General features: G+C 39.6%; 1 protein-coding gene across 1 annotated transcript in view; it reads left to right on the top strand.

Annotated features, from left to right (window-relative positions):
• cacna1db (calcium channel, voltage-dependent, L type, alpha 1D subunit, b) overlaps nt 1-26,983 on the top strand; it is a 114,464-nt gene that overhangs the window by 61,446 nt on the left and 26,035 nt on the right. Inside the window, 28 exon segments of the mRNA XM_037774181.1 lie at nt 14,012-14,096; nt 14,269-14,295; nt 15,234-15,252; nt 15,254-15,328; nt 15,330-15,396; nt 15,537-15,554; nt 15,557-15,672; nt 15,674-15,762; nt 16,707-16,806; nt 16,809-16,881; nt 16,884-16,911; nt 17,166-17,290; nt 17,457-17,571; nt 17,689-17,749; nt 17,869-17,887; nt 17,890-17,928; nt 18,773-18,920; nt 19,056-19,185; nt 20,486-20,545; nt 21,941-22,047; nt 22,206-22,293; nt 22,407-22,514; nt 23,188-23,240; nt 23,341-23,487; nt 23,783-23,984; nt 24,304-24,462; nt 25,126-25,236; nt 25,677-25,754. Coding sequence (XP_037630109.1) covers nt 14,012-14,096; nt 14,269-14,295; nt 15,234-15,252; nt 15,254-15,328; nt 15,330-15,396; nt 15,537-15,554; nt 15,557-15,672; nt 15,674-15,762; nt 16,707-16,806; nt 16,809-16,881; nt 16,884-16,911; nt 17,166-17,290; nt 17,457-17,571; nt 17,689-17,749; nt 17,869-17,887; nt 17,890-17,928; nt 18,773-18,920; nt 19,056-19,185; nt 20,486-20,545; nt 21,941-22,047; nt 22,206-22,293; nt 22,407-22,514; nt 23,188-23,240; nt 23,341-23,487; nt 23,783-23,984; nt 24,304-24,462; nt 25,126-25,236; nt 25,677-25,754 — 2,447 coding nt within the window.

Below are 26,983 nucleotides of genomic sequence, written 5' to 3'. Positions count from 1 at the left end.
CTGCATTGTTTTGTAACCAGTGGGCAACCTCTGAAAAGTCTGAGAAGTGAAGCCAATGCTGAAGTGCCTTAAACTTGCGTTCATTCTAATAGTACTAATAGTCAAGTACTATTGTATACTACCATTTATTGTGCACCCTTAACCAGTATGTTTTCTCCTAATAGTAGGCTGTGTTTTTTATCTTAAAGGTCCCATATTGTAAAAAGTGAGATTTTCATGTCTTTTATATTATAAAGCAAAGTTTAATTGAAATATAAATACTGTGAAAGTATCAACACGCTCAATCCACAAAATAATTACACACAGCCCGTATTCAGAAATTGTGCATTTGAAACAAGCCGTCAGGATTTCTGTCCATTTGTGATGTCACAAATCTACAATATTTAGACCATTTCACAGTTTTAAACGTAAAGATTCTAAATGTGTCCCAGTTTATTTCCTGTTGCAGTGTATGTGAATGATATCAGCTGACAGGAAGTAGACATGGACCCAAGCTGTTTCCTAGCAACGCAATTCCGTTGCCATTCCGTTGAAATGCACTAAAACGGAGCGTTTCTGATAGAGGGTGAATACAGGTATATTCAGACAGACAGTATGAGAAAAATAATGTGTTGTTTGAACATTAAAGCATATCAACATGTTCTAGTAGAAGCCCAAAATACAAGTATGAACCTGAAGATGAGCACGATATGTCCCCTTTAAGCACTCCTTAAATTGTTCAACACTTACATTAACATTATTAAGTAATGGGAAGATCAGCTTCTCTTCAATTAGAAATAGTGTCTTTATCCTGTATTCCACAGTTAAAGTTGTCCTTCATCCTCTTATGAGTTCAGCCTTTTTCCCTTATAATAGTTATCACTGAATCTGTAAAAAGTAATGTGATTTGATTATTGATTTATTTATTTTTCTCTTAAGTCTTAATAACATTTTTATATAAACAAATCATTTAAAAAAAAAAAAAGAATACATCCATAGAGCTTTTAGAAAGGTGCTGAATAAAAGTATTGCTTTTCCTAAAAAACAATTATGATTGTGAATTAATAATTTTTTTAAATGGTTAAATGGCTTGTTGTGAGCCAATAGTATAATGACATTGGTATCATGTAGTTTCTCTGTGTTGTCACTCAGTGATCAAGTTGCCAGTTAGTGTGGAAAAAATGGATAAATGGCTGAGTTTGACGGTGTTGTACTTGAGGATGGTTGGTAGTGTGAGTAGGAAGAACGGACCAGCATGCAGGCGTCGATTTTCCAGAAACACTGAATTCATTCCGGCTGGCCACCAAAAAGAAGAACATAAACCATTTCATTCAGTTTATCTCTTAGGGTTCTCTGCAGGCAACTAATGAGAAAAACCTTTAGGTACACAAAACACTGGCCTTCCTTCATTTCCCTGGAGAGTGAAACAGACCAACCAGTTTGCTGCCTTCCAAGACATGTTATGCCCTGCCACCTGCTGTCTGTGGCCAATCAGGGAGGATCTCTGAAATTAGTGCCACTTTAAACCAGGTGGCATCAATCTCCCCTCATCTGGAGCCAAGTGGTAGTCAAACTGCACTTCGACAAACGATATTAATCAAATGTACCCCCTCAAAAGGCACAAGTATTAAGTCATATTGTTAGTGAGGTAGAGAAACGAGAAAACATTCCTTTCTTTAGAACTGACTAACAATACATCAGGTAAATTACCCACAAAGACATTTTAAAGGGGAAGCACACTCCTTCTTCTTAAAGGGTATGGCAGGTCTTCTTGTTTGATTAGATGAAGGTGTGTGCTTCCTTGCTGTGCACTCTGTAGCGGTCTACAGTCTCTCATTTTATATTTCTACATGATGTAAGCATCTGCTGTTATAGGCTACAAATTCTGGCATTCGTATTTCCTTTCTACTCAAACAGTGACAGTGACAGTAGTATGAAGAACACGCTGTGGCAGAGTAATGCGCACAACCATAAGTTAATTAATTTGAATTACAAAACAGCATAAAATAATTAGGGCTGTCAATCAATTAAAATAGTTAATCGCGATTAATCACACATTTTTTATCTGTTCAAAATGTACCTTAAAGGGAGATTTGTCAAGTATTTAATACTCTTATCAACATGGAAGTGGACAAATATGCTGCTTTATGCAAATGTATGCATATATTTATTATTGGCAATCAATTAACAACACAAAGCAATTACAAATATTGTCCAGAAACCTCACATGTAAGCATTTAGCATAAAAAATATGCTCAAATCATAACAAGGCAAACTGCATGTGATTATCATAAAGTGGGCATGTCTGTAAGGGGGAGACTCGTCGTACCCATAGAACCCATTTTCATTCACATATCTTGAGGTCAGAGGTCAAGGGACCCCTTATTTCGCCTCCTTCACGACAAGCTAGTAGGACATGGTTGGTACGAATGTATTTTAGCTTTAAAACTGAGCCCCGCTACAATCTAAAAACGGCAAGTTGTGTTAATGCATTAAAGAAATTAGTGCCGTTAAAATGAATTTGCATTAACGCATTATTATCATATATAAATAAACTATCAACAGTGGGTAGCTTTCACACAAAGAAACAAAGTATCTATCCTTGCCCCACCCTTCCACACCCAACACTGAGAGCATTTTGTGTTTAATTGTGTGCGTCACATGATGACACAGAACAGTCTATCAGGATGAATGCAAATCAGCATCGCGTGAGATACTTTAGACTGCAGTTCTGCTGCTGGCAGCCTCGACTGGCTGTTATTTTTCCATCACAGTCTCAACAAAGAAGTTCCTTGTTATATCTGTAGCATGTTAACTTTCTGGCTTTCGTGTTTCCTTTCTACTCAAACAACCATGTGACAGTGAAATCAGTATGAAGAACACGCTGTGGCAGACAGTAATGCACGCAGCCATAAGTTGTTTAGTTTGAATCATAAAAAGCATAAAATGATATATATGGTTATTATTTGTATAACTTTAGGACATCTTGAAAATTATAGGCAGACAACAGTAAAATAGGGTTTTGACAAAACATTGCTCAAAGACAAAGGAAAACACATCAAGTAGACATTAAAGCTCATCTTTCTTCTTCTCCTTGCGGAAGACCTTTCCATCCGACTGCTTCTTCCAGCTCAGTTTGACGTCTCCAGTCACTCCTTTGTCATTCAGCCTCTGTTTGAACTGAGACACAAAAAGATTTCCAGAATATCACTCGAAGACAATTTCTCGCTTAACACACTTGATCAAATCCTACATCCTTTTTCACATTTACCTGGAAGCTCTGTTTTTGGAGCGCCCTGCTTCACACTTATATTTAGTTATTTATATTTTTATATTTATTTATATTTGTCTTCCCAGTTTGACAAAAGCTGTTATATTGTTTGCAGTGTTTTATTACAAGTCTTGTCAACGATGATGGCATGTAAATGTTTACTCTGCGTATTGTATATTTAGGTTGCCCTCAGCTAAATCATTTTATCTGTTATTTATATAAAATTGCAAAGGTCATATTATAATAACAACCTGCTTCAAGAGGTCCTCCATCACAGCAGGGTCATCCAGATCCAGAGAAGAGTCCTTTTTCACCAACCTCACTCTGATCACTTGCTTTTTTACGACTTTGAAAAACAACAACAAAAACAGGCGTTATCAGTAACAACATTTCTGTTGGGATAATACTTTGCATTCTTTCACATTTTAACACTTTAAAATAATGAAAGAGAAATATGTGCTAGTTACATTTTCCAGCTTTTATTGCAGCTGCTTTATGACCTTTATACCCTTAGCTTAGCTTACGATGGACCTTTATTGTCACTATTTTATTGTTGGTTATAGACTATCTCATAGCATTCTGGCATCAATGAGGCACTCTTCAGTGGATTGCTATTGCATGTTAACTTTCCAAACACTCATGAACATTATCAACATATAGAAATATTTTTTCTGTGTTATTTTTCTCTTCATTTGTTGGTTTGGGGTATTTTTTTTCTACTGTATCTGCAAAGAAAGTAAATCTAAATCTACATCTAATAATGGAATCATTGTATTAGCACTCACCACGACTGTAGCAGATAAAGGCTGCTTTATCATCACAGTTCCAGTCCTCCCATTTGCTGGACTTGCCAAGGTCTGCTACCACACATTCCTCTTTTGTCATCATTGCATTATATGGTTCCCCTTGTTTCCAGTTTGTAAATGAGGAGTCACTCCCGTCTGACCACTTCCAGGAGTCTCTGAAAAGGCCGATCCAGACTCTTGTGTGTTGCGGATGTCAGGTTTTGAATCTTCAGGTTGTCTGCCTCATTTCTCACACTGGCCAGGTCTGTGTGATGCTCTCTGCAGTAGGTCTGGGCCTCAGTCCATGTCATGGTGTTGGGAATGAAGACAAATGTTCCAATTGGCCCTGAAAATATACTCTAGTCAAATGTTGTGTAGAAGTACCATACATACATAGTAGTTTTCCATCCACTCCACGTCACTGGCAGTATTCGTATGATAAATCCATTGAGATACAAAGAACCACTTCAATAAACTAATGCATTTGTGTGAAAACCAATGCTAAAGTTCTTTAAACTTGCATTATTTCTAATAGCCAGCAGGGGGCGACTCCTCTGGTTGCAAAAAGAAGTCTGAGTGTATAGATCTGGGTCTGGGAGTTTAACCCTTTCACAGTGTGTTTTCAGTTCATGGAAGTTAATTATAACCTTTTGGTTGCCTGAAAATGTCTTATTCAGCGTTCGGTTGTACTTAGCTCCACCCTCTCGTGTCACTTCTGGTTGCAAAAAAACAAGATGGCAGCGGCCAAAATGCCGAACCCAAGGCTTCAAAACGGCAGTCCATAAACCAATGGGTGACGTCACGGTGACTACCTCCACTTCTTATATACAGTCTATGATTTGTACAAATAGTAACTAATCAAAGATTGTAATCATAAAAATATTAACAAGAGTGTTTTGTTGCAGCCTTAAAGGGATTGTTTGTAACTTCTTACACGTATAAATCACCCGGGTCGGTGTCCCATGCGCGCTCGCATATGCACGCTCGCTTATGCACGCTCGCTTATGCACGCTTGCGTGTGGCTACGCTGTTAGACAAGACTCCAACACAAAATACACGGAAGCACCAAAACCGCAAAATTATATCTAGTGAAGCCCGTCTTGCAGTGTTTGCCGCGGTCAGAGGACGTGGAGGAGACCGTAGCGTTGGTCTCCAGGGCCGGAGTCTCTGCTGTACTCTGCTCCTCTGCTCCTCTGCCTGCCTACTTGCCTTCACTCAGCTCGCTCCACCTCACGTACATGGACGTTTGTGCAGAAATAAATGCTGCAGCTCCTCCAGACCAACAGAGGTTTTCCGTGTCTTTGTGAAGTGACGGAGCTCCACAGCGAGAAACGTTATCGTCTCCGACCGGGTGCCGGTGTCTCCCTCCGACTGCGGTCGGGAGGCTGAAGCAGGAAAAGCCAACACTAGGATCAGCAGTGATTCATGGAGAGACCTTCGTCTGGTCAGCTAACATTACTGCCAAGCAGGTGAAATATAGAGTGATATTGTGGTTTTAGCTGACGTGTGTCGCCTCACTGTTTGAGCGATGCCCGTTCATGTCTATGTAGAGCGAGCACAAGTGCGAGCCCGACGCTGACAGGTGTCGCTGTTAACAAGCATTTCTGATTTCTGACTTGTTTGTGCTATGTTTCTCATAGCAAATCTCAGCATAACGGTGAAATCACCACAGCCTGGTCTCAGACATCTCAGATTTGTTCAGCGATTGAAATAGGTCTGGTGTTGTCGCCCTTCACGGCTGTTTCTAACAATCAGAAAACAAATGACCAATCAGAGCTTTGTAGGCGGGAGTAAGACCAGGAACATCATCCTCATACAGCTACTACCTATATAGCTTCAACTATAAAAACTAGCAAAGAAATGGCGACTTAAAATTATAGCAGCGGACAGATACCTCACTCGCTATTGATTAGTTAGGGCAAAATAAAACAGTATACCAAAATGTCAAAGAGAAGCAGAAAAAAAGAGAGCACACGTGGATGAGTGACAGAGAGAAACTACTGTATAACAATGGATCAGTAGTTAAAATCCTCACCTCTTGCATCAACACAGACTGCTGCACTGCGGCGGTCACATGGTTCATCATTCCAGTATCCATGCACCATCTCTGTGCAGCTTTCTCCAGGATAAGCATTGTTTGGCTCACGGGCCGACCATTTCCTGAACTCAGTCTCCCCGTCTTTGTAGAAACGTCTATCTGCCAGTGACCATCTCCAACTGCTCACATCATTGTACAGCCCTATCCAGGCTGCCTTAAAGTGAAAATGTGTCTCTTTAGGACTTTTATTTGTGTTTCTTCAGCCTCATTTGTAATATTGCGAAGCTTAAATCTGCTCAAGGCAAAATTTAACAAAATTCCAATTACACTGTGTATTGTGCCTCAGCGAAAGTGATTAAATTACTTAATTTCATTGTTTAATCTCTAAACTGACTAACTGAAAAGAATAAACATTACAGCATAATACATGAAACTGTTTATCAACATAAGAATATAAACAGAAAAAGCAACATTAGGTAAAGTTAAAATTAATTCCTTTTAATTGCCCTGGAACGAGTCAAATTGATACCAAGTTTGAAATCTTGTGTTTTGCAAGTATCACATTTTGCCCTTATTGTCCAGTTTAGCAGTATATATTAGGGATGCTTGATGCAGTTTTTCCCTAAACAAAAGTGGGCATGTCTGTAAAGAGGAGACTCGTGGGTACCCATAGAACCCATTTTCATCCATCCACATATTTGAGGTCAGAAGTCAAGGAGCCATGCCTTTTTCCTCGCCAAAATGTAACATCACTTTGGAGCATTATTTACTCCTTCCGGAAAAGCTATGGCATGGCATGGTTGTTACCCATGGAACCCTTACGGTGTCTAGTTTTATATGATATCTGTACCTTCTCTCTAGCTCTAAAACTGGACCTGCTTACACCCTCTGAAAGACAGTAAAGTCCAGTCGGTATCGGGACACAGAGGGTTAAAATACAAAAATGTGAAAATATCGTTATTCATATCGATATCAAGGCAGGTAATCATCGGTTATTGGTATCGGCTGAAAAAAATATCCATAATGTGCATCCCTAATATATACCCACATGTTCAAACATGTTTTATCTTTACTTCTGCTATGGCTCAAGTCCCCCAAATGAGTTTCTCATCCAATTTGCACTCGGCAATCTGTGTATTATCAGAGCCTGATGTGTTAGGGAAATTTAAAGAGAGAACTGCATTGCTGCACTCTTCTGCACCGTCCCTGTCACCCATCACTGACATAATTGTCAACAATGGCTTATATAGACAACATGATGGAGAAAAGTGGAGATATTTACATAGCTGCCTTTGGAGATAACCATTTTGCTTAAATCCGCCGTGTCGTTCAGGATCTTCACATCGTCCATGTTGTCGATAGTGGCCAGGTCTTGTGTATTTCTCTCTGCAGTATTTCACCGCGTCAGTCATGTTCATATTCGGTCATAAACCAAATGGTACTCACGTTTAACGAGTGAGGAGACAGCACACAGCACTGTAGTGACAGACGTGCATATTGATTCAATTTGGACATAAATTATTTTCTTAAAAATTAATAATTTGACTTTTAACATTACATTTGAGCATCTTCAGGTATGTATCATAGTCTTGGCAGTAAAAGCACTTCACATACGGATATCATGATTCATGAATATAAAATACACGTAATTTTGTTTTAAGATTGTCTGAACTATCAATTAATGGAACAGTAAAGTCAAGTTTAACACTTCTTGTGTTTAAAGTTCTCTCAATGCTGTATTCAAATCACAAGGAAATCACAAATACACTGAATTATCATAGATTAAGAAATTAATAACTTATAAATATAAATGTATATAAATAAAAAATATATATAAAAACACTTGCCTGATAAAACAGTGATGCTCTGAAGAACTATCATTGTCTGCTCTCTGTTTCTCTGGACTAGTTTGCATCTGCTGAAATTACCTGCATTATAACCTCACAGTCATTGATTTCATTTGCATGTCAGGCTTTTCAGTTTCACAGTGACATATGGGATGTGAGTGGCGGCCGGCCAATAGAGGGCCACGGGGCCTGGCCCCACCCACCTTGAGCCACCAAAAAAAAAATAATAAAAAAAAAAAAATTATAAAATTATTAATTATAAAAATTCTAAAAATTCTAAAAATTGTCAATATGTGTGTTTTTGACCTATGGAATATACCCGTAATATTTGTAAAATAGGATAACTGCGCCAAATATCTGCTTTCCTCCTTGAACTCTCTGCTAGTGCACCTCTCAGCTGCTCTGCTGCACGTGCACTTTCTGGGGCCAAATGGATTTGGCCCAAGGAAGGCGGGTCTAATAAGCAGTACAGCCAATCACTGATTAAAGAATATATGATTACAAGCATGAATGACAATACAATTCATCCAATCAGCGCCGTAAAAAAGACTTCCGGGAGGGCCAAACTGATTTGGCCCATGGTGTGCGCGCGCACGTTCACGTGTGTCTCTCTCTGTTCTCGTCAGGGCTCATGTCAGTTCTCGCGTGATCTTGTCTTCTCGTCTCTCGCTTCTCTCCACTTCTCTTCTCTCACAGCCCATTTTAACGGCATGACAATGGAACAGCCAAGCACTAGTAGCGCTACTCTTGCAAGACTCAACCCTAACTCGATCAAATCTCTCCTCCAAGACCGTATTGAGAGAAGGAACATGCCTGACTTCAATAAGAAGGTCATTGAGAGGTTTGCCACTCAGAAGGACAGAAGAGCAAAGTTCCTTTATAAATGATCTGTCGTTATGTTTATACTAACATACTGAATTGTATGAATAAGATTGTCCTTATGTCAGTGTGGGAATAAATTGATAAAAATGTACTGCAAAGTAGTAATGCGTTTTTGATACCTTTTTTTGCATTGAATCGTACTAGGATGTTTGTTGAAATTGATTGGCCCTACCCAAAAAAAAAAATCACACCAGCCGCCACTGGATTGTGACGTATAGGGTGATACTGTATATTCACAGGTCAATTGCCTTTTTATCACAAATATATTTGACATTGTTTTGTTTGTTCAATATGATGGGAGACTTTGGCCAATCACAGGTCATTTCAGAGAGAGAGCGTTGTCGTGCGACCGGGCTGTGAAAAGATAAGCAGATTGGGTTGAGGATGGATGAATGGTTTGATAATTGTTCATTAATTTGTGGTTGTGACATACAAATACGCCCGATTGTAAGTTTTCCTTTCATATTTAAGTTGCTCATGAGAATAAACTTTTTTAGAAATAAAACATTAAAGGGGAACTCAACCAATTTTACACACCGAAAGCCTGTTTACAAGGAGTACTACTGGACTACCAGACGTCTGGTAGCGCCCCCCCTCCCACCTCATCTCTGCTGGTGGCTAGTGGCTCGAGACTACTTTAGCAGCTACTAGCATAACACACCTGACTCTCCCGACCCAATTATGATGAGGTAGAGTTGCATTGTGGGTTATGTTTTGACATATTGCTACAGTGCCTTAAAACCTTTATACTATCAGTATATCCTCCAGTAATGTCCCTGCTTTTATCCTCTGCTTTGACACCCGAGACATCACACTAACTTTTCTCTCCTCGACTCCTGCAGTGACTGTGTGCCTTGTAAAAAAACTGTCTGTAGATTGCTGCTAACATTCCCTCTTTCTCCTTTTTCCTCCTCTTGTTTTCTTCATATCTTCTCTTGTTGTTCCCTTCTCTGCTTTCTATCTTCTGTTTTTTTCCCCCCCTGAAGTCTTATTTATTGCTAATCCTTTCCAGTCTGATATTGTATTAATAGTTAGTCTGTCCAGAAATCATCGAACTAAAATTATGGCCGACCGATAGTGGATTTTTGAGGCGGATATTGTTGAGAATTTAGTATGGTTAGTTTTTAAAGAATTATGACCAAGATGTATGTATTGAGGAGGACATTTTACAGTCAGCACTCTCTGGTGGACAATATATTGACGACTCTGTTTCAAAACTATCTCAAATTATAGACTGTACATACAGTATATAAATGGACTACGTGCTCTCCACTTCCTCCCACTGTACAAAAGTCAAGCCAAAATATCCTTGATACGGGCAAGGCCTATGGAAAGGAGGCTGGGTCACGCGTCATCAGCGCATCATATCTTTGGGGGTATAACACTTGCGCAGTAGAATCTGGCCTGCACTCGCCGAAATTGAGCCAATCGCAACGCACGACCGCAGCTTCAGTTATGTGTCACACCTCTAACCTCCGAGATCCATTTCCGCCCCGTGACCCAGCCTCCTTTCCATAGGCCTTGGATACCCAGAGCTGCAATCTTGAGATTTTGACATCATTTGGAGCCAGAGTCTGCTGCAGTAGTGATCGGGTGGTGGAGCTGCGGTATCGTGGTCCCGCCCACACACTGCCCAAACCAATCAAGAGCTGAGCACGGCTGTAGATTGTTAGCGAGAGAGAATCATTACGTCTCACCCCTTTTTTTATAGCATCAAACTTATAGAAAAATTAACACTTCAACATACATCAGTGTGATAAGAACTACCTAAAATAACAGAAATCATCTTGGGAAAAATGTATTTGACGTGTACTTTGACTATTTTGTTTGGCTCATGTCCCGTCCGCTAACATGGACTAATAACCTATACTGCAGCCAGCCACCAGGGGGCGATTGAGATGTTTTGGCTTCACTTTTGGGGAGCTGTCATGTCATCCTGTCATCTTTATATACAGACTATTGGTACAAACTCATGCCGCATGCTCTTTCAAAATCTTGCTAATCTAGTATACACATGGGCATTTCTCATGTAAAATCCACCTATACTGCAGCCAGCCACCAGGGGGCGATACCGAGGTTTTGGCTTCACTTTTGGGGAGCTGTCATGTCGTCCATCTTTATGTACAGTCTATGCCTCAAACATATCATTGGCATATCTGTATTGCACTTGATATTTGTCGGCTGACATAAACTACCTAATATACATATTATTAAACGACTATTGTCTACTACTGTACATACTACCATCATACTTCAGTTAGCAAGTATCTTGTGTAGATGTCAGTAAACTGTGCTGTGAGTTTTTATTCTCATGTCAGCGTGATTACAAAAAAAAGAGTTCCTTTTTTATATTGTCCCAAGTTTCTCTTTCCTGTTATGTGCCAATCCCCTTCCTGCTAGAAGTGAATCATTTATTACTGTAGTAGGACAAGATAGTCCATGCTCCCTTTCTGCCGTCTTTTATTGCAAATAAGATATTACTGTATGTCCTGTACACTTGTTTTGTAGCTTTTCTGGACATGGTAGCTGTGTCTGTACTGTAGTTTGTCTTTTGCCGTACATTCCTCTCTCTCTCTTGTTCTGCCGCGTACTGACTCACTGCTTCCTCTGCTGTCTGGCTGTGTGAACTGCATGTTGGTAACACCAAGGGGTCACGCTGGCTGACCTCACTGAGAAGAAGAAAGGGAAGTTTGGCTGGTTCACTCAGTCCACAGAGACACAGGGTAATTGCGTTTGTGTGTTCGTGCGAAGTGTCTGAGAGTGTGTTTTTACACGTTTCATCAGGACAGTTCATCTTTGTCCTGATGGCACCTCTGCTTGCATGTGCTTTGCCTCATTCTTTTGTTTGTGCCTTTGTGTTTGCATGTCATTTGTTTAATAAATTCATGTCATACCCTTACCATCCCCAACAAAGGCAAATCCATTTCATCGAGCACATACACCTTATTATCCATTATAAATGATCACCTTTAGACTTTGCATCACATTGTCCCTACCAGCAAACAACAACAATCAACACTTTGTACTTTAGAACAGATGAGAGGCTGATGGAGGGAAAATATCCTCCAGCCTCCGTGTCACAGTACGGTGTACGGAGCAGCAGTTTATGGGAAATGTGGCTTTCAGTTTAAGGAAAAATACCACTAATGTTACGAATAACACACTCACACACAAGAGATTGCCATACATCCTGAACATAAATTAATATTTAGCATTTTTAATGACGCAGGGAGCACATGTACAGCAGCACTGTCAAAGTGTTTTAAGATACAGTATAAAATATGTTTTTTTAAAACTAAATTTGAATGTACACCTCCGTTGCTATAAATAATGATCTATAATAATAATAATAATTATTATATATAAATAATTTATAATAAACATTCTACTTAGTAATAGACGTCATTTCAACATCACCTCTAAGCTTTAGCTCTGATATAGACCAAAATTTATTGGCTACATATAGCCCGGTTTTAGACCGTATTTTTAAAACATCATTACATATTTTAAATATGCATTAAAAAACCTTCTAATATTTAACATAAGCACTGCACTGCACACCCCCACGTTTACAGTATAACTTTTTTTTATCATATACACAGATTCTGTTTTACTCATATCCCACAATGCAATGTTACAGTTGAATGCATGCTTAATATACGTCTAATAGGGTTAATGCTTTATGCACATTTTATCTTAAACAAAATGTTTTTATACTTAAAATTTAGGAAATCATTTAGAAAGACATATGTAACAATGTCCAAAAGTCTTACTTTATGTAAATCCAGCAAATATGTGTGAAATTAGATGTTTTGGTAGATGTCTTTACTTCTTAAACTTTATGCCAGCAGCATTTCATTTTAGTATCCGTTTGAATCACACATCTTGACAAACCTTGTAATGTATAGAAATACATCATGTTTTCGTTTTGGGTCAGAAGTAAAACAGAATTGTCAAAGTATTTGTGTACAGATCTCTCATCAATCATCATCATTTTCCTTTCATTTGTCATTGATAAAGATTTTATGCATGTGGTACAGTATATATGCTCCAATATACTGTCTGCTGTAACCCTGTGACTATGTAACTAAAACAGTCTGATCAAATATTTCAACTGGACGATGCAGTCGAGTACTGAAAAGATCCAACATTCGACAACTTTTATCAAGTAACAATATTTGTATTCTGATGTTTCCAATTGGTAAGTAAGGGATAATACACTGCGAGCCGGTCATTGTTGTGAAATAAAACCTGCAACAATGACCGGCTTCACGCTAGCTGTACATTATCCCAGCTTATTACACGGCTACTTACTTAAGAAACCAATGATTTGACACAAAAAACGTTCCGCCAGAGTCGACATCAGAACTACATCCATAGCAACGGTTTTGTTACATAGCAACGGTATGTTTTAATAGCAACGGTCTGTTATACATAGCAACGGTCTGTTTATACATAGCAACGGTCTGTTATAAAGAAATAACAGACTGTAGAATGTTGTGATTGACCAATCAGAATCGAGTATTCAACAAAGCCGTGTAATAAATGGTTTTAAAAAAAGTACAAGAAATTATTTACAAAGTCCAGTTAGACTCAGGTCTGGCAGCATGTACTCACTGTGACTTGATCTATGCAGAAACCTTAAAATTCATATTTTTTGGATACTTGTCCGTCTCTTCTTTGAGAACAAAAATATTCTGTAAGGAAAACTCTGGCTGAATTTCCTTTCATTAATGTCAAACTCTGAGCAGGAGTCACCCAGCATTTTCTATTACCACCTGCATTTTTTTGTTTGTTTTCCGGGTGGTTTGGCTTGGCCTATATATATTTCAGCTGACACATCTACAAGCAGAAAAGGTAAAATTGGAGACCCAGTGCTTGCAGTCAACAACACAGATCTAAACATATGAGTTTATTGTATAGCGAAGGCTTACCAAGAATTGTTGTTTGTTTATTTTGTAGTTGAGTCTTGTAATAGTTTCAGTCTAAAGGTGTGATTTTCTATACAGCAAATTAGAGAATTGTTCTCTTCAATATGGAACCAAGCCAAGCCAAAAGTGCATGAGTGTCAATAGGAAAAATCTATGTTAATGAGATTTCATTGGTGAAACATGTTGCCTTCAGGACGCAGTTTTTATCATCTCATCTTCTCACGTTTACATTTTCCTTGTTTATGTGTGTGTGTGTGTGTGTGTGTGTGATACCGCAGCGAGCATGCCCAGTGAGACGGAGTCGGCGAACACAGAGAATCACAACGGAGAGGGAAACAAGTCACCTTGCTGTGGGCCGCTGTGGTGAGTGTGACGTTTTTGTTGTTATAATGAGCCATAAAAACGAGGTTTCATAGAGGACAGTCAATGGACCCAATTGCTATTGTACCCTACATATTAAAAATGTGACTCAAACATGGAGGTGCACATGTTTTTGCCCTTTATTTAAAGTTGCTTCATCTTTTATTCTCCCCAGTCAAAAAATTACTAAGTCAAAGTGCAGGTTTAGTACCTTGGTACTGTATGACACTGCATGGTACATGCATCCTTCATTCATTTATTTAATTCAACTCATCTTGCATGGCTCATTCTTACCTCATGTTGTTTCAGATTCCCATGTTTTCATCCTGCGATTGATCCATCTGTTCATGTTTTACATCTGACCAATCAGACTTTATCCTGATCTCGCTACAGTTTCATCATTGTGTATTTTTCCCTGTTTACTCACCTAAAATCCAACCACAGTCCTCTTTATAATACGTATTTGTCCAGTTTTAATTAGAGTGATACTGTGCTTTCATGTTATTTAACTGCATGTATAACTGTATATGTGAGAAAACTGTTATAATCAACTACATATACTTGGGATGCACGGATACCAATACCAAATCGGATATCGGGGTCGATATTGACTCAAATAGCTGGATCGGTTATCGGTGACAATGGGGCCGATCTGTTCAATTCTATGTTTTATATACTATTACATTATATACTGGAATTTAAATTCTTGTTTAAGTTTTGACCAATTTGTTGCTGCATTAAAAAGGTTTACTTTTGGAACTGTAATTCCTGTTAATTTTGAAGATTTTTTTTTACCAATAACTAATAACTAACAATTCAGTACATTTATATTTATGTATTTATTAGTTACATTTGGGTTTTACCAAAGTTAGTAAGGAAAATTTAAGTCTGGTCTGATGATGTCTTACACATAATGATCTCAGTCACTTCCACACAGGTGAGGCATACAGCTTATTAATTAAACACGGCCGATACCGAGTGTCGGGACTGAAAAGGTCATATCGGTGCATCCCTGACATAAACATGATATGTTAGATTCAATGAAATTCTCAACTAAGAAAAGAAATACAAGTTTTATATTGTGGTTATCAAGTCTTATTCTGGAAGTGTCCCTTACCATGGAAACTGTTTGTCCGTTAGTCGTCAGTGGCGACGGTGGAAACCGTTTCTGCCGCAGAAAGTGTCGTGCGGCTGTGAAATCGGTGTCGTTTTATTGGCTGGTCATCATCTTGGTGTTTCCTCAACACTCTCACCATCGCCTCTGAGCACTACGACCAGCCAAACTGGCTGACGCAAGTACAGGGTATCTTTTTTTTACTCTATTCTGTTCTATTCAGGTTTTGTAAAATTGTATTCAGATCAGTGTTCTTCACTTTGTTCAACTACGAGATGTTTTGATCATTTCTTCTTAAAGTAAGTCCTCTCCTTTCCTCTCCTTTACAGACGTAGCCAACAAAGTTCTCCTGCGATGTTCACCATGGAGATGCTGGTGAAGATGTACAGCTTGGGGCTGCAGGCGTACTTTGTGTCCCTGTTAACCGCTTCGAACTGTTTCGTGGTGTGCGGAGGCATCGTAGAGAACCATCCTGGTGGAGCTGGCCATCATGTCTCCAGCTGGGCATCTCTGTTTCCGTTGCGTACGACTCCTTAGGATCTTCAAGGTTACACGGTGAGAAACCAGAGAGTCATGCGTTTGTTTTCAGATAGAGATTAGGGTTAGGGTTAGTCTTTTAGTAGTCTTTTTCGTTACTGATACATGTGATGTACAAATAAACCTTGATTACCTTTAAGGTATTGACCGAAATAACCCAGAGTACCAAGTAGTATCGAAACTTCTCCAGTCAAACAATACCTGCATTCGATCCTTTTTGTACCCAGATCTAGAGAAAAAAGTACTAATTGTTGGTTTTTCTCACAGCCAATCACCGCAAGTGTTCTTCAAATTATTGCGACATGTGATTGGGCCCACTACTGCAGCAGCTACAACCAATACAGTCTGTGGTATGTTGAAGTCGAGCGCCGTGTATTTGACGGAGTTGGCAGTTCAGCGTGCCAAGATGCCACCAAGACGTTTGAAAGTATGGTTATACTACGCGGCTGTGGCATCTGATAAAAATAAATGCGGTGGTGGTGGCGGCATTTAAGCAAATGAATGCTTCCATTCACATGATGGGTATGGATGAAGCAGAAAAAAAAAGATATCAAATGAATTACTCTAATGGTGTCGGTATTACTTTAAGGATACTGGTATTGGTACTGGTTTGTAATTTTTTAAAAACGCTACCCAGCCCTAGAACACATGTAGATTGTCTTTGATATCAGTGTATCACCAAGTGGCTGCTGTCTATCAGTTCTTAAACAGCCAACTGAGCGGCACCCTGTGCTTTAGGGGGGTTAAATTAACGTCCCAAAAATAATAAAAAAAACTAACTAACTCACTGAATACAGCACACACAGTTCCAGATGTCTTAAGTGGAGTATATAATGCACGATGCAGGAGAAGATGGTTGTCGTACCAATATTATCATTTCCATATTTCCCCCTCATTACCTTCACAGCTGTGTCTGTGCATCTGTTCTTCTGTTAACTTGTTTTATATTTCTCCTCCTCCAGTCATTGGGCATCTCTCAGTAACCTGGTGGCCTCTCTGCTCAACTCCATGAAGTCCATCGCCTCCCTGTTGCTGCTGCTCTTCCTCTTCATCATTATCTTCCTCCCCTGCTCGGCATGCAGCTTTTCGGGGGCAAGTTCAACTTTGACGAGACTGTGACCAAAAGGAGCACGTTTGATACTTCCCCCAGGCCCTGCTCACTGTGTTTCCAGGGTGAGCGTTTGGTTTCATTCAGTTCATTCGGAGACGACTTGCAAGAATTATAACATTTGATCACAGTGGCTGAGAGACGTTTGTTCAGCAAATCATATTATACTCTGGATGGTGCGGAGTGTTTAATCCTTAGTGTCTCCTACTTTCCTAAATCTGACGTTGTAAATTGTAGCATCATGGTTGACATTTTTCTTCAAATCATCCATAGAATAAATGATTGAAATGACTTCTACTGTACATTGTGTTTGCCAGATCTTGACAGGAGAGGACTGGAACACAGTGATGTATGACGGTATCATGGCGTACGGCGGTCCGGCCTCCTCTGGAATGGTGGTCTGCATTTACTTCATCATCCTCTTCATCTGTGGAAACTGTATCCTACTGGCCCCAAACACACACACACACATACTCACACAATCCACATTTTCACGCTTGCATGTGTGAAAAAGTTGTGTTGAGTTGATGTTGTTCATGTTCCTAAAGCCCAGATGTGTTCTGTCACATTGGTCGGTGTTTTTCTGCTTAAGTCACATGACCAGACATCCTGCTAAACGTCTTCTTGGCCATCGCCGTTGACAACCTGGCAGACGCAGAGAGCCTCAACACGGCACAGAAGGAGGAAGAGGAGGCCAAAAAGAGGAAGAATAGTGTCAAGTACAGCTCAAAATTTCACATTTTCTGTTTGGTTGTTTTTGTAGACGTTTGTCACATTTGTTACAAGCACTTTCTACTGCCTTGTTAGTTACTCCCTGTTTGATGTGTCCCTAACAGGGACGCAAGCCCAGAAAAGAAGAGAGTTGAAATAATAGACGTCAAGGATGGAGTGACCAAGGTAAGACTCGGAGACTATAGCTCTAGTTCTCTTCATGCTGTCTTAAAGTGCAATATTTAGATTGTTTTTATCTCAGTAATTGTACATTTAATAATGCTAAACCTGATCACTGTGTGTAGGTGCCAGCAGAGGTTTTGTTGGAGAAGACAAGGAGTCGTATCCTGCCATGGACTCTCCAGGTAAAAGTGACATGTGTTGAGTGAGGAGGACTCAAACTGGAGTCCACAATCAATTCATCCAATTTCACGGTGTTTTGATTGACTAGACGTGAAAAATCAAAAGGTAGAGGTCTCTAGTGTTATTTCACCAACTACAGTCAAATTCCAGATTAATGTGCTGGCAAGATTTATGAAGGAAGAGTACTCCCAACACTACCTGCAGTACTGAGAACGGCTGTATTGTAACATATAAGGTTCTCCAATACAACTAATGCTGAGTTCTAATTTTTTAAGACCACGTATAGAACAGGCAGGCAGCAAAACCTTTACAGGTGGAATTTTCTCGGGGGAAAACTTATTCTCTTTTCTCTTTTAAACACTGGTTTACACAGAAAGTGAATGAAAGGGAAAGATATGAAGTCATATTTTGATATTAGAAACACCACACAGCAGTCTGTGGCTTTGGTGATAGTTGACCAAGTTTGAATAGAAGAATGTGTTTTTGTTATTTATCCATTAAATAAAATCATCCTGCATCTAAGTGGTCCTGTGATTAGAAATTATTTTGCACAATTCAAAAACTCAACAAAGTAAATATAAAGGATAAAGTAAATAAAATAAAAAGATAAAGACAATTTTTTTATTTAATCAATGCATGTCACTGTAGACTGAAATATAAACAATAAAATGTCAAATAAACAGAGATCAATGTCAATGATCAAAATGTGGATTAAAACAAGATATTACATAATAAGGAGAAGACAAAATATTTGGTTTCTAAAGTTGCCACAAGTATCAGTAATGAAACTACAAAGTGGAGCCTTGTTTCATATTCAGAAGGATTCAAATAAATTCTGTTTCCTAGCATGTGATGATGAAGACGACGATAATGGCGTTCTCCCAGACGTCCCGCCAGGGCCCCGCCCACAGAGGCTGTCTGAACTCAGCATCAAAGAAAAGATTCCCCCCATCCCGTCGGGCAGCGCCTTCTTCATCTTCAGCAGCACCAACCCGTGAGTCTCGATACGGAGGCACAGGAACCAGTCGACCTGAAACCGCTCTAAATACAGTAATAATGAAAGATGTGTCACAACCAGCCTCACTTTGCGTTATCTGCCTCTCTGTCTCCATTTCTCTTTCTGCTGTAGGTTTCGTGTTTTCTGCCATAAGCTGATCAACCATCAGATCTTCACCAACCTCATCCTGGTCTTCATCATGCTCAGCTCCGTCTCTCTGGCTGCTGAAGACCCAATACGCAACAACTCTGCTCGCAATATCGTACGTAGACAACCACTGGGCCTTTATCAGAAGCAGACATTTTGACATGTTACAGTAAGAAAAGCACAGCTGTAAATAATATAATTAATGATGGTTGAATTCCATTTAGCTGCTTCAGTTTCAGGGTCCTGGTATTGTGCAATCAACTTACTGGGACACTTGAATAAAACAGTCATCATTAAATGTCCTCTATATCCAGAGCATTAATATAGCAGCAAACAACTATTTGCTATGTAAAGATATAGAGGAGTAATGTCTACCTGAGCAGAGAATGAAGTCACTCTCCCTCTGTGTGTGTTGTAATCTGAGCTTCTCCTCACTTTGTAGACATAGCCAGCCCTGTTGCGCGTGCCTTTCAGTGCATGTTTGTGCATGTGAGCGTGCCTCACTGGCTAGTTCACAGCCGCCGCTTTGCACTGCTCTTATACGGCGGTTACAGCTGAGAACGCCGTCCCGACTGTCGCGGAAGCGTAGCGCCCACGCTTCTGTTCCCCTTTAAGCTATGTTCAAACTACGAGCAACAAAAGCAACAAACCAGCCAGCGTGTCCAGCTACATTGTCGCCAAGTCGTCGTTGAAGTGTTGCTCAAGCGCTCGTTGACGTAGTTACGTCGTTGTTTGATGCTCCACCAAGTCATTGGAGCACTGAAAAAAATTGAGACCAGCTCAACTTTATTTGTAACCTGTTATTTATGCACGTCACGCAGCGGCAAGTGTCGGGCGTCAGTTTGTACTTCCATGTCACGTGTTTCCATTGAAAATGACTCGTTTGCTCGTAGTGTGAATTCAGGATTAGGTTAACACTGTTGCCAGCACTTTTTCCCTGTTCTTTGCACCGTTAGCTGCGAGCCATAGCCACGTTGAGAGCCGTGCGGAGGCGATAGAAATGCTCCCAATCTCGCATTTAGCACCTTTAATGTTATGTGCCTTGACAAGTCAAAATGTCTGCTGTGAAAAAGGTCTATGGAAAGCATGATTGGGTAAATTACACTCAAATAACATGACATTTTACCACCTGCCTTAGCTACATAGAATACTACATGGGCAACATTTGATTATTATATATAATGTTATTGTTGTTATTTTAACCTATACGTGTGACCAACAGTAGTCTTCTTAGTTTGAGTTTTTTCTTAGAAGTCACAACACATTTGTTACACGCCACACAATAGTACTGCATCAGAATCATGCAGCTTTGTACAAGTAGTTATTTTTCATCTGACTCTTAATGTATATATATACACTGCATCCTATTGTGCTGTTACCTTTGAATGACTTAACTTGTGCATTGCCTCTTGCAGATACTTGGTTATTTTGATTATGCTTTCACCGCAATCTTTACTGTTGAGATCCTGTTGAAGGTAAATGACCTTGGTGCTGTGTTGTGCTGTGCTGGGTAGAGCTTCAGTAACCCTGCGCGCTTATGTCACTCTGATTGCCTCCTCAGATCCTAGGCTATGCAGACTATGTCTTCACTAGTATGTTTACATTTGAGATCCTTATTAAGGTAAACAATAACAACTGTTGCCGCAGCAACAACCCACCACTTCCAAGCCTGCCGCCCACGTCCCCCCTTCATCTCATTTTTGTCTCTATAATTTTTGGTCAAAGTGGCCGCCTGCTTGTCTTGTTGTCATGGCGCCAATCCATTAATGTGGAGATGCATTTTTGTCAGATATTTTTTTGTCTATCAGTCATATTCCCATCACAGCCCACTTCCCCTCCTCATCTTCAACCAGCTTATGGACCAGTGGCTCTCCAGAGTACAACTACTTCTTTGGCTCAAATATTACAGTTGTTTCTTTTCTTTTTTTTTAATTTCTGAATATTAAAAAATATATTCTTGATTGGCACTTTGACTGGTGGCATTTTGAAACCTTTCACCAACCAATATTCTGAACAACAAATATTTCGGTATTTTTAATTAGTAGAAATACTCTGGACTGTGGAGAGATGAAATTGAACATCAAGCTTTATATCCCACTGCCTGATTGCATCCTGTACACACACGTGTCCCTTTTTTCATGTCTTTTTTTACTATTATTTTTGCTGTTAGAATTAAATCCTCTGCGTTACCCCTTTGCTCGCTGCATGCCCTTACCAGGTAAATCTCATGTATTATGATTTAAGCCTTAAATTTGATCAGGAGAGGATTAAAGGCCCTAACCCTGGCTTAATCTGCGCCGGAAATGAGCATAGTGGCTTTTGCATAATGTTCTCTGTGTCTTGTCTGATCATTCTGCATTGTATATGATCTATCTATTTGTGTGTGTGTATGTGTGTGTAGTACTGCACACGTATGTGTCTTTGACCACAGTATCTCTTGTGAGTGTGAATCCAGGCTTAAATTTAAAAATATTGAACCAAACATACGAGAAAGATTGCTTGAAACTATTGTTGCTTACACAATATTAGAAGTATTAATCTGTTTTTTTGTGTGTGTGCTCGCTCTAAGTAACATAATTACGGAACATAATTAACATAACAGCCCAATTTCAATGCAGGACCATCAAAACTGCAAATCAAATTACGTTCTACATAGTTGTCGTGAACACTCGTGTTTGAAATGCAAAGTCAGTGTGAATGTAAGACGAACTGTTCTTTTGAAAAGTGACACTGTAAATAGTTTTATGTAACAGATAATTTAAATAGTAATAAACATCCCATTTCATCCTGACTTGAAGCTGCCCCTTGTATATGTTTGATGACACATCTATCGTCTTTAGTCATGACAGTTGTCTCTCTTCTCTGTCCAGATGACAGCGTTCGGAGCGTTCCTTCATAAAGGGGCGTTCTGTAGAAACTACTTCAACCTTTTAGACCTGCTGGTCGTCGGTGTGTCTCTGGTCTCCTTCGGCATTCAGTATGTATCATTTTTAAATATTGAAATGAACAACTGTGTGGTATTTTTGACATATAAACGTTGCTCTTCGCTCTGCTGGTGGTAGAGCTGAAAGGAATGCCTCTATGACGACATGGCCTTAAAGTTGCTCAGCTGGTGTGTTTTTCTGTCTTCCTCAGGTCCTCTGCTATCTCAGTGGTGAAGATCCTCCGTGTCTTGAGAGTCCTCCGTCCGCTCAGGGCCATCAACAGAGCCAAGGGTCTAAAGGTCAGAATGACAATAACACATACATGGTGCAATGTGTCTGTAGGTGTGTGTCTAGTATAATTGTGCATGCTGTGTATTCCTACTAACGGTGTATAACTGTGTGTCCTTTGCAGCACGTGGTCCAGTGTGTGTTTGTGGCCATCCGGACCATCGGCAACATCATGATTGTCACCACGCTGCTGCAGTTCATGTTCGCTTGTATCGGAGTGCAGCTCTTCAAGGTACAGGGAAAAAATGGAAAGAGGGCAATGGGGTCAAAACCAAATCAACGGGCTCCGCTCGTGTAAAACAACTTATAAATGAGGCCGTCTTCTTGTCTGTCTTAGATTATGGTGATGTTATCTGTAGTCATGACTCTGCCTCCACTCCTAAACCGTTAGATTCAGTTTATCACTCCGCCCTAAGATTTATTACCGGTGACAGTTATTCTACTCATCATTGCATCTTGTATGAAAAGCTGGGTAGGCTTCTCTAACAATAAGATGTGACAGGCATTGGTTTCTATTTATTTATAAAGCCCGTAATGGCAACTTGCCGTTATATATCACGTCCTTTCACTAAATTTGGGAAAATTGCCTTTGGTGTTTGTGCTGAACAAACTTGGAACATTTTACAACACACAGTAAAACACAATTGTAGCTATAGGCCAATATAAAACCATGATTACAAACTACTCTGCTCTTGAATGTAACTGTTTTTAACAGTGTTCTGTTGTTGACTGGTTGTTTGTTTTCTCGTTTAATACTTTCTTGTGCGTATTTATTCTATTTTAATCGTACTCTCATTCAACATCATTGAAAATTAGAGCATGCCCTCAATAAATCCTCGGGATTTAAATAAAGATTGAATGAATGAATAAAGAAAGAGCACCTCTGACTGTCTCTGTTGTTTTAGGGGAAATTTTATCGCTGCACAGATGACGCCAAGTCGAGCCCAGAGGACTGCAAGTGAGTTTTTATTTTTTTTTATTCTTCCTGGTTTCCAGCTTTGGCATGCACAAGTGTCTGTGTATGTGCTTGTGGTTGATATTTCATCTTTAAATCTCAGAGGTACCTACATTCTCTACAACAACGGGGACACGGCGCTGCCCATGGTGAAGGAGAGGATCTGGTACAACAGCGACTTCAACTTTGACAACGTCCTCATGGCCATGATGGCTCTGTTTACTGTCTCCACATTCGAAGGATGGCCCACGTAAGCACTGCTTTGATTTCAGATTTGACTATCATTATGGAGAGTAATGGCAAGATTTATTTAATGTTTGATAATCATTCACCTTCATCTGTCTGGATGAAAAAATGCTCCATTCCCACCATTTTCAATAACCAAAAGCGGTACAGTCAGCACACTTCAAGTTATTTTTCTTTATAACTTGAATATTTTCTGCATATGATTGTGCTTAAAGTACACTTTGTAGTATTTCTTAAACAGAGTTGAATAATTACTGTTCATTATCTTGACTCTCTCTGTGTTCTGCGTGTCCCTGCAGTCTTCTCTACAAGGCCATCGACTCTAACCGAGAGAACATGGGTCCCATCTACAACTACCGCATCGAGATCTCCATCTTCTTCATCATCTACATCATCATCATCGCCTTCTTCATGATGAACATCTTTGTCGGTTTCGTTATTGTCACCTTTCAGGAGCAGGGGGAGAAGGAGTACAAGAACTGCGAGCTGGACAAGAACCAGGTAGGAGGGAGCTGTTGCGTTTGTGTGTTTGTGCATGATGCTGATGTGTATTGGTGCTTTTATTGAACACAATCTGTTCATGTCATTATTAAGTATGTGTCGTTTGATGACCCCAACTAAATGGATCTAGCTAAATAATGATGTATCTTTTCATCTTTTCATCAGTTTTCTGCTTTCAAACATGAAGACTGACATCTACTGTATCTTATTACTGATTGGTCCAAATAGTGCCTGCATCGAAGACATGTTACACTTGATCATGAGTCTGTTTGTCTGTTTGTTTCTCTGTTTTCCCCCACCACCACCACCACCACCGCAGCGTCAGTGTGTGGAATACGCTCTTAAAGCTCGTCCTCTGCGGCGCTACATCCCCAAAAACCCTTACCAGTACAAGTTCTGGTATGTGGTCAACTCCACTGGCTTTGAGTACGTCATGTTTGTCCTAATCATCCTCAACACGCTGTGTCTGGCCATTCAGGTAAGTGCTCTTCATTCATTCCTTTAGGTGATATTGGCATAAACTAGCTGTTGAAAGATTAGTTATTTGATAAGTTATCTAACTTCCTGTCCTTATATATCCTGTCCATCAAAATGTAACTACTAATATTATGTATTTTTCACCTCATAGATCTAATCTCCATGTATTTTGTTTGTAACAATGGGTATCATGACCTTTCTTCTAAAGATTTATTGCAGAGCTCTGACCTCTAGATATATGAATGAAAATGGGTTCTATGGGTACCCACGAGTCTCCCCTCTACAGACATGCCCACTTTATGATAGTTTTGGACACGTCATAGTCAAGTCAGCACACTGACACACTGACAACTGTTGTTGCCTGTTGGACTTCAGTTATGATTTGAGCATATTTTTTATGCTAAATGCAGTACCTGTGAGGGTTTCTGGACAATATTTGTCATTGTTTTGTGTTGCTAATTGATTTCTAATAATAAATATATACATCCATTTGCATAGAGAAAGCATATTTGCCCACTCCCATGTTGATAAGAGTATTAAATACTTGACAAATCTTCCTTTAAAGGTACATTTTGAACAGATAAAAAATTAATTAAATTGACTAATTTGTGATTAATCGCGATTAACTATTTTAATCGATTGATGTCTGATTGTCTCTTTCCAGCACCATGGTCAGTCTCAGCTGTTCAACTATGCCATGGACATCCTCAACATGGTCTTCACTGGGGTTTTCACTGTGGAGATGATCCTCAAGCTCATCGCCTTCAAACCCAGAGTGAGTCTCCTCTCCTCTCCTCTCCTCTCCTCTCCTCTCCTCTCCTCTCCTCTCCTCTCCTCTCCTATCCTCTCCTCCGCTCCTCTCCTCTCCTCTCTTTGCAATATGTATCCAAATATATGCAAAACTACCATCAGTTTTTACCTACCAGAGTTTTTCCTTTTAGATCTCCCTTTATATATTTTATCCGTTAAAATAAATCATGTTTAAGAGTTTTTATCTGAAAGCACTCCATTTTTCCTTCTAACCCAGCCCTCATACACTCTTCCTGTCCCTCTTACCTCTCCTCTTTGCCCACCGGCTGTGACTCCATTTATTCCTCATCGTCACTTTCCATTACTCCTCACCCTAACCTCTTGTACTTTCCTGCACCCCCCATCCTCTCCTCCCCTGCCTCCCCCTCTCCTCCTCCTGCTGGCTGTGCATGCTGCCATGATCAGGGCTATGTCGGGGACGCCTGGAACGTCTTCGATGCTCTGGTCGTGATCGGCAGTGTAGTCGACATCATACTCAGCCAGGTAGAAAGACGTTAGTATGTACAACTCTGTCATTCCCTCTTCCTGCTCTCCCACTGCTGCCGCCACTCTCCGTTGTTTTCCGCCCTTCACATCTTTCCTCCTTTCCTTCCTTCCTGTCTTAATTTCGTGCTGTTTTTTTAGGTCGGCTTTAGCCAGTTTCTGCTCATGAACCTGTTGAATCTGTTGATGTCGGTCGATGAGCACCATAGACAAAATATATGCTGATTGGCTGGAAGGATTTCCAACAATGCCAACACATGCATTACATTAAACGACTGTTCAATACCAATTACATCTTCTTAAATTCTTTAGTTTTAAGTCTATGGTGGCCATTTCTTTAAGCTTGCCACTGCATCAGTGGGAGTAAATTACTTTTGAAAGGGAAGCTTAATGACAGATGGTAAATTTATAATATAGAATAGCTAACAAATTAATATTTCTATAAATTAAACATACTGTCACAGGCTCAGTGGCAGGAATGATTTTACTTTCAGCCTCACTCTCTTAATTCTAATCACAACTTTTTGATGTTCTATCTTTCATAATCCTTCTTTTTTTTTACCTTTTCTTTCTTGCTCTCTTTCTTCTTTTCTGTGTCTTCGTTGCTCGTGCTTGCAGAACTATTTTGCTGATGCATGGAACACGTTTGATGCCTTAATTGTTGTGGGTAGCGTGGTTGACATTGCCATCACTGAGATCAATGTAAGTAGTCATTTATCGCACACACAGTACACGCCTGTCTTACTGTGACGCTCCTCAGCGAGAGGGCCTTGCTCTAGCATCAGAGTTGCATTCAAAATCACAACGTTCTTTTTTTAATGCATAAATTACTGTTCTTCACAACTACAGCATCTGTCATAAAAACACAGTTTAATGATACGGTAAAATTGTGACTAATGTCATTTAATTAATTTGATTATTATGAGAAACCATGACACTAAATAATAATAATTATTTTCTGATAATTCTTTAACTGAACAGAAGTAAAGAAAAAAAGGTGAAGGGATACTGCTGTTCCCCTCTGATGTAAATTAAAACTACAGGTTGTGAACATACAGTAATCTAGATGTACACTATTTGATCATTTTTCTGTTGATTATATGTATCAAATATATATTTTAACAAAATCTCAACATTTATTGTCAATTGTGTTCCAATTTTATCAATTAATTGAGGAATTAATAAAAATAGTGAGTTCAAAAAAGCTTCTAAATTGTAATTGGGAACTG

The sequence above is a fragment of the Sebastes umbrosus genome, chromosome 6 (assembly GCF_015220745.1).
Source record: "Sebastes umbrosus isolate fSebUmb1 chromosome 6, fSebUmb1.pri, whole genome shotgun sequence".
NCBI classification, from domain to species: Eukaryota; Metazoa; Chordata; class Actinopteri; order Perciformes; family Sebastidae; genus Sebastes; species Sebastes umbrosus.
Note: the sequence above shows the minus strand (reverse complement) of the source record. Positions and strands in the feature narration are given on the sequence as shown.